The following is a 9,008-nucleotide window of genomic DNA, read 5'->3' on the forward strand; positions in this document are numbered from 1 at the left end:
ACTTAGTTTTGACGACTTCACAAGGAAATGGTATTTGCCAGCATTGCTGCAATTAGGACTTGTGTACTCTGTCCCTGTAACTTCAATCAGCAAAAAGCAGGTACTACTTATTTATTAGTACTACTAGTACTACTTAGTACTACTACCACTACTTATTATTTAACAGTATTGACCTGAAGAAAACATGGCTGTACAGTTATGCAAGCTTGCAGTCTTGGGTCAGCTGATGCAGCTGCAGGGTCAAATTCATATCCTCTCACCCTGATATATGCTTGATGCTGCCTGCTGCAAGCTCAGGCCGATGTCAAGCTTGACTGACCCCGAGCTGGCACAAAATCTCAATTTGTTTTTGCAAGCGTGGCCTATGCAACTTCTTCCCATTCTTCCCCTTCCTCTGCCATGGGTTTCCATGGATACTTGGGTGGTCAGGTGACCACCCTTGGCCAGCGGTGACTGTCAAGGCTGTTAGTTAGCCTCAGCCATCTGCCGTGGATGAGATCAGAATCGGATTACATGTAGTCCAGCATAGCAGTCTAAGTAACCACAGACTGTGTGTGTGTCTGTGTGTGTGTCTGTATGTGAGTTGGCATGTGCATCTAAATCTAAACTGTATGTATATGTGAGTGTGTGTTCCAGTGTGTCTGTGTGTGTCTGGGTGAATGCAACTCATGCATGAGGATCTGATTATGCCCTGTGTGTTTGAGAGTGTATATGAGTGTGTTTCTTTATGTGTGGGCTTGTGTGTGTGTCTATATGTGTTTGCTGAAATGTGAATGTGTGTGTCTATATGTGTGGGCTTGTGTGTGTGCCTATATGTGTTTGCTCAAACGTGAATGTGTGTGTCTATATGTGTGGGCTTGTGTGTGTGTCTATGTGTTTGCTCAAACGTGAATGAAAGCATTGGGGATGGGAGTACTGTAAGGAAGCTGATGCCACCAACAGCCTGGAGTCTATATCTTAACACCAACACCACCAACACCACCAACAGCCTGGGGTCTCTATCTTAACCCTTTAGGCGCCAGAGGTTTTTTTCCGAAACGATCAATTTTGACATCTTCATTTCAAAAGGCTATATCTTAAAAGTGATAAGAGATAGAGACTTTCTGTAAATTAGAGAAATATTAAGGATGACCCAAAGTGTATGTAGAGATTAAATGTTTATATCTAATTTGCATATTATGACGTCATATGGTGGCGGCCATCTTGGATTATAGAATTTTCATGAAAAGTTGCATGTTTGAATGATAAATGCACCACTTCTTTCCCCCCAAAATGTCCCTCACCTTCTGAATGCTATATTGCACAATACTGAATGCTCAGGTAAATAGTAAGTAGTGAACAAACTGTGTAAATCATTACTAATAAATGGCAGAAACAAACCAAATGCATGTAGCGGTAGACTGGCCTTTTGCTGTAGAGATTTTCCATTTACTACATACAGTAGGCACTCTGATTCCATGTATGGGGCACATATATATTATTCAGATGACACACAAACACAAGTAGACAAGACCTGTTTAGTTCAAAAGCTCATTTGCCACGGCAAGGCACAGATCAGGAGTGAGATGACGAGACAAGACAAGAGACAATGTTAGTATTTATTTTCTTTTTGTTGATGTTTTTTTGTTTTTTTTCTTAGCTGACAAAGACACACACATCACAAGGACATGAACACACAAAAAGGAACACATAGTGTACTGTATGTCCTAAATGATCAGGGAAGTAGATAGCAAATCAACAGTGTAAATCATTACTAAATGGCTGACTTTTTTTTTTTTATGTAGCAGGCCTTTTGCTGTAGAGATAATGACTCCCTATCCCTATCCATACAGGGCCGGCATTCCCATCATCTTGTGATAGACTATGCATGACCTAATGTGTGTGTGTGTGTGTGTGGGAGAGGGAGAGCGTGTCACCACCTCCACCATGCGAGCAGCATGGCCAGATCTGCCTCGCGCGCGCCGAGTGGAGAGAATTTGCGCAGCTCGGACTAGGCCTACTGTCATTCTCATTGCGACTCCCCACACTGCCACTACGTTCCCCCCTAACTGTCCTATGAGCACTTCGACCTCGTCTAACATACCCAGTGGCATTAGACAAAGGCTCCACCACGTTACTGTCGCCGCGATTGTGGAGAGGCACACGTTCAGAAGACAGAAGCTAGCGCTATGGATATTAGGCTACCTCCAGCCTCGTTCGCCACACCACTAACACCCTGCTAACTTCCCGATGAACACTCCGAACCTGTGAAACATTATTCCCACCAGTGACATTGGGCAAACGATTCAACGTTTGTGCTTGGTGTAAGCTAAACTATGGAGTAAACTCTCACTTTGTCCAGCTGCATCATTGCAAGGCAGGGACGCATCTGAAGCCTCACTAAACGAATCACCGTCATTTTCTGAAGGCAGATATTCCCCTTCAGAATCAGGGTCCGCGAATAGAAGACCCAACACTTCATTTCAGGTAAACTTTTTTGATGCCATTAGACGATAATCTAATGCAAATACTCGCTGACGTTGACAATATCGCTCTGACAAAGTGGCTCACACGCACACTAGCTCCGGTATTTCATACACTGATTCAATGAGCTGTAGCTAGAAAGTTTTGTTTAAAGCGTGTCCTTTTTTCGACTCGGGGATGACGTATGACATGTCTGCCATCTAGTGGAGTGGAAGTCGAACGAAATATGACACCCTATTTGACTAAATCGGCCGTTTTATTCAGTACCGCATCTTGTCGACTATAGTCGCCTGTGGCGCCTAGAGGGTTAACACCAACACCACCAACACCACCAACAGCCTGGGGTCTCTATCTTAACACCAACACCACCAACAGCCTGGGGTCTCTATCTTAACACCAACACCACCAACACCACCAACAGCCTGGGGTCTCTATCTTAACACCAACACCACCAACACCACCAACAGCCTGGGGTCTCTATCTTAACACCAACACCACCAACACTTCAGAAACAAACTGAGCTCCACACCAGGCTAGACAGGTGCCCGTGTGGTCTTGCCTGGTTAAACACAATGTCTGATGAAGAGCGTATAAGCTCGAAGCATTACACACGGGTGAAAGTCAGTCAAAATTCCTGATGGGAGCAAGTGTGCGGACAATCCACCCTTTTTTCCTACTGGTTAAACACAGCCACAGTCATCTTTCTGGAAGCAGCAATTTATCTGTCCATGGAGTAAATTACGATAAATTAAGATACATTTACTTACTCCATTGACAGATAAATTTCCTTGTTTTTTATGTCTTCATTTAAAAAGATTTTGACTTATTAAGTCAAATAACTTTACGAGAAAGCTCAAAGTAAGTATCTTTATACTAAAAACGTTATTAAGTTATTAATTATCTTAATATAAGATTTTAACACTTGGTTAGATATCCGTTTGTGCAGCATCAGTGTGACAATTAAGGTAAAGTGTTAGACAAATGAAATATGTAGATGATGATATGTTGTCTCTCTGAAACTGGTAATTTAAGCACTGTCCAAATGTTTATCTCGTGACTCATGGTTCTCAGATTCCATTCTTCTTAAGGAATGTACAGTGAACTGAAACAAGTGTGAAGTTATCGTGACTAAGCAACCCTTATGAAGTCAGTCTACCAGAAGAGAAAGAACTCAATGAGATCACAGTCACTTCTGTTTTCTCCACCTCTTGGCTCATCCTGCCAGCTTGGATGGCTTAACGGACAGCTGAGTGGGCAGGCCAGGCACTCTGTTCCTCACACACGCATCTGCCCCCCATACACCACCTCCCAACCCCTGGCCAGGCACTCTGTTCCTCACACATCTGCCCCCCACACACCACCTCCCAACCCCTGGCCAGGCACTCTGTTCCTCACACACGCATCTGCCCCCCACACACCACCTCCCAACCCCTGGCCAGGCAATGGAAAGCGACAGACAACCATTTCCTTGTAGTGAGTCAGACAGATGGAGTGATTCCCAGAGCCAGTCGCTGTGCAAAGCACGGTGATCCCTGAAAGGTCTCTCTGACTACATTACAGTACGAGCAGCTTAGAACAGTCACACACAGAGGTTCAGTGAGGTATGGAGGAGGTTGTGACTGCACTATGGTCAGTGAGGTAGGGAGGAGGTTGTGATGCACTATGGTTCAGTGAGGTAGGGACAGGGATGGATTACTGCACGGGCCTACCGGGCCCAGGGGCCCAAGGGGTTATGGGGCCCTGAAGCCCAAGCCTTTGCATGGAATCATTGCCTCAATATCAACAAATCAGGATGTAGGCTATGAATCTGATTGAATTTAGTATTGGCTATCCCCAAAATGCACCAGAAAACAGGAAATCACATCAAACAAATTAAAACATTTCTGGGGGAGGACCCCCAAACCCCCCCTCCCACATATGCAACAATTAGTGGGGGGCCCTTAATACAGCTGGGCCCAGGGGCCAAAAGTTCATAATCCGTCCATGGGTAGAGAGGAGGTTGTGATGCACTACATGTATGGTCCAGTGAGGTAGGGAGGAGGTGGTGACTGCACTATGGTCCAGTGAGGTAGGGAGGAGGTGGTGACTGCACTAGAGCTGGGGGAAAGGTGAGGTGAGTCCTTCAGACCTATTACAGTGAGTCATGTCTCACAAATGACACATAAGTATAGTTCACTAGTTCGCCCTTCTATATGATTGCTTCAGCTAGACTAGAATGTATGGGAGAAGTGCGTGTTTGGCAAGGTAGCTGTCCGTGGTCCTGGAGTGCCTGGAGCGGACATCGCGATAGAGCGATGACCGCTTGCACCCCCCGTGTAAGGAGGAGTAAGGAGTAACAGGGCAGTTGGTGAAATGGAGGAGTAGGGGGAGGAGGGGGGATGATTTCGCGAACGTCGGAGCGTGTGACGTATGGAAAAGGAGGTCGGCTTAAATAGGCCTACCCTGCGGCGGCAGTGGGTGAGTTTAATTGCTGTCAATCATCCCCAAGGCTCCTCCCGAACTTTGTTTAGAAAAACATCATTAAGTATGTAAAGTACAGGTAGGGTAGGGAAATAAATACATATCTTTAGCTTTGACAGCTGTAGCATACTAACCTATAAGCAAGTTATTTTTTATCTGAAACTGCATAAATTCATAACCTGGCATTAAAAGTATTCCATATGCCTTGTAAAATGTCAATACTTGTCTTTGATTCCAAACCTGGTAATACATTTGAGGTGACAAAATGCAACTACGCTACACTAGATAATGGAGTGCCACGGATGTTACACTTTTAATAGAAACTGACAGGCTCAAAGAAAAAAGAAGAAAGAAATAAAATGCATTAAAACAGAATGTTAAGAACAGAGCTAGATCTGTGCGGATCGTAGCTGCTGCTGCTGGGGCAGTTGTGGAGAGGACAGTGCGTTTCCCGGGTGATAAGCCCCTCGTTCCACAGAGGATGCTTCAAATGGAATGTGAAGAGATTAATTTGCCCAGGAGAAGATGCATCTCTTTCACACCAGTGCCCTGGCATTCAGCTGAAATTATTATCGCAAATAGAATTTCCACTTGCTGCTTTTCGTTTGCATAACGTACAGTAGGGAGGCTTTCTTTCCATCTCTCACTTTATCTCTCTCCTGTTATTTCATGTTAAACAACAACAGTTCAAAAATGAAAATAGGCTTCAAGTATAGTCCTTCTTACTAAAAAATGCACACAATACACACATGTATACATATACACACTCCCACAATCCCCCCCCCCCCCACACACACACACACTGCTCTCTTAAACACAACACACAATACACACATGTATACATGTACACACAATACCCCCCCCCCCCCCCCCCCCAAACACACACACACACTGCTCTCTTAAACACAACACACAATACACACATGTATACATGTACACACAATACCCCCCCCCCCCCCCCCCAAACACACACACACACTGCTCTCTTAAACACAACACACAATACATACATGTACACACTCCCACAATACCCCCCCCCCCCCCCCTCCTGGAAGAATGTCTGCATGACTTGAGAGGGCAGCGTTTATAGCTGTTTGGAGAGCCATGTGCCAGACTTTGTCCAATAGCCAGGGAGATCAGAACAGTGACAAGCAAACACAGCCATACGCTAAGCACACGCACACTGACACACACACACACACACACACACACACACACACACAGACACACACATACACATACACATACAAACACACACACACACAAACACACACACACACACATACAGACACACACTCAGACACACACACACCGTACATTGTAAAAGGTTAGCTGAGTATTACATGCCCAACAATCCCACCACACTTTATAAGCCAAGAATATTAATTACTGAATCCTAACGGTTTTGCAAGAAGTTATACTGTATAATGTTCCACATACTGCACCACATTATTAACACATAAAGACGCAATTTAATGATATAACATGCAACATGATATATAATGCAACAGCATGTCATCAGTAACCTCATTTCTATATAATCACGTTTAGTCTTACAGTAATATACATCACTTCTTGCATAACAGCGGTTTCAACTGCAATGCACGTCAATTAGGGCCCTTTAAATAAGAGCATACTAATGATTGCTTGCTTCCAAACCCCTCAAGTAAAACAGAGTGAACTAAAAACATCTCTACATCAGAATCCTCCAATCCACATACATACAGCATAATACATATGTAATCCATAGGTTAACATTTCCTACAGAGGCTGGTGGTCAGACGTTTACTGTAATGACAATCACGTTCAAGCAAAGCACCACTAGAGAGAACACTGCATTGAATACTGTCAACAGCTCCTGTGGCGTGCCCATGTAATGCGTTGGTCTGCATTCAATACTGCCAACAACGCCTGTGGCGTGCCCATGTAATGTGTTGGTCTGCATTGGTCTGCATTGCTCCACGGGCACACTGTGGCGTGCCCATGTAATGCGTTGGTCTGCGTTGGTCTGCATTGCTCCACGGGCACACTGTGGCATGCCCATGTAATGCGTTGGTCTGCATTGCCCACTGGCACACTGTGGTGGTGCCCATGGGGTGGTGCCCATGGGGTGGTGCCCGCGCTGCTCTGCCACACTGCACTCCCGACAGCGCAAAACATCGTCTCATCACTCATGTTTGGATAATCCACAGTCAGCATCACTTCACTTTCCCCATGACTAGCCACGGCCAAGCCAGGCTTTCTGTAATGTGCACGTTTGTGTTAACACGTATGTGTGTGTGTGTGTGTGTGTGTGTGTGTGTGTGTGTGTGTGTGTGTGTATGTGTGTGTGTGTGTGTGTGTGTGTGTGTGTGTGTGTGTGTATGTGTATGTGTGTGTGTGTGTGTGTGCGCGTGAATGCATGCCCTGCACACATAGCAGACTCCTGAGAGACAGCACAAGTATATTATGTTGCTCTTCTATTATTTATTATTATACACATATGTACAGTACATACAGTCTAGACATCCAAAAGAACTCAAATAATTACTACTATAATAACTAATTAATACTTTGCTACCTAAGAACCAAGCAGTCACTTTTATTTTGCATTGAAAAGGATGCTGCAGATTATGTGGTGGAGAGCTGCCCTGCAAAACACCACTGTGCCCAGTGATCATGCTGAATCAGATAAGCATGAAGCTTTGAGGCACGCTGTGCTCTCACTGAACCAGAGTGGTGTATAAATTCTCTATGCAGAGTGTACACCACATGCAACCACACACACACATACACACACACACACATACATACACACACACACACACATACACACACACACACACACACACACACACCCAAGACACAAATACAGGACATGTCCATCTTATGCAATGGCTCAATTAAGAATCACTGTTTCTTTGATGCAATGGTCAATGGTGCCTCCATCCAAGTTGTAAGAAGTACATTTTGTAGAATACAAATGCATTTGTTTAAAAACACAACTGCTTCATGCATACACACAAACACACACACAAACAAACGGACATGCTTAATACAACATGTGCACGCACGCACGCACACACGCACACACACACACGCACACACACACGACTCTCTCTCTGCCCTGCCTCATTTGATCAGTAAACACAGCTGACATAATAACAATGTAACAGACAAGACAACAAAGACACTCCATCAGCAGCCCACAGATGCTCTCTCAGGTGCTCCCTCCCCTTCTGCTCACTTTTCCTCTCCTGTGACACGACATGCCCAACGCAAAAGCTACTTAGTTCAGTCACTGACAACCTCTTTTCATAAAGAGGTAAATAGACACTTTTGGACGTCAAATAATATTTGTCAATAAGTCTTTATTCTCAGTCATAAGTCAAATCTGTTATTCATTTGTGAACCAAGCATGATAAAGTCGAGGAAGAGAAACAGAAAGGCAGCTTTTGACTTGCGATTTGGCGGATTGTTCACGAACTGATTGATTGGATGGCAAGGGCGGTTATGAAAGGCTGCCTTTTCAGAGCGTAAGAAAAATGTGCATAATGTTTCTGACAAGACAAGTCTATAGGTTATCGTCTAATGACTCAAATGAACAAAACGTTCAACACCACGGGAAAATTGTTTAGCCTTAATAAAAAAAGATGTTCAGATGTAAAGTAAACAAATCATTGCCGTTTTTACTCAACAAGCTTTAAGTTGATCGATATATCGGTGCAGTTTTTACGTAAACGTATTTTCCACATAACTTACCCATTCCAAAACGCGTATAAATCCAAGTGGCAGTTTGAGCACTTCGAAAGATCCCCCAGGCACAATCTAAAATGTAAGAATCCATTATTTGCACGTGCATTTGTTATTTCTTAGAGTAACCTACTCTTGAATTACACACAAAAATCATTTGACGTTTTGAAGTTATTCAAAGCCGAGTCACGTAGTTTCGTTCCACTCCTCTTCCTACCTGGTTGGCAGTCTCCATAACGAAATAATTTAATGTGTATTATGTCGTAATAACAGTAGCAGCACTTAACAAGATCACAGACTGATGTGTTTCTGTCCCTCGCGCGTAAAGAGACACTCGGCTGTAATCGCTTATG

At 44.1% G+C, this 9,008-nt stretch overlaps 1 protein-coding gene across 1 annotated transcript in view; it reads right to left on the reverse strand.

Moving 5' to 3' along the window:
* LOC121707840 (synaptoporin) overlaps positions 1 to 9,008 on the reverse strand; it is a 28,780-nt gene extending 19,772 nt beyond the window's left edge. Inside the window, exons 1-2 of the mRNA XM_042090685.1 lie at positions 8,873 to 9,008; positions 8,665 to 8,730 (exon numbers count right to left, since the gene is read on the reverse strand). Of these exons, the coding sequence (XP_041946619.1) occupies positions 8,665 to 8,730; positions 8,873 to 8,890 (84 nt within the window). The 5' untranslated portion in view covers positions 8,891 to 9,008. The remainder of the gene's footprint in view (positions 1 to 8,664; positions 8,731 to 8,872) is intronic.

This window comes from Alosa sapidissima, chromosome 4 (assembly GCF_018492685.1).
Source record: "Alosa sapidissima isolate fAloSap1 chromosome 4, fAloSap1.pri, whole genome shotgun sequence".
Taxonomy (NCBI): Eukaryota; Metazoa; Chordata; class Actinopteri; order Clupeiformes; family Clupeidae; genus Alosa; species Alosa sapidissima.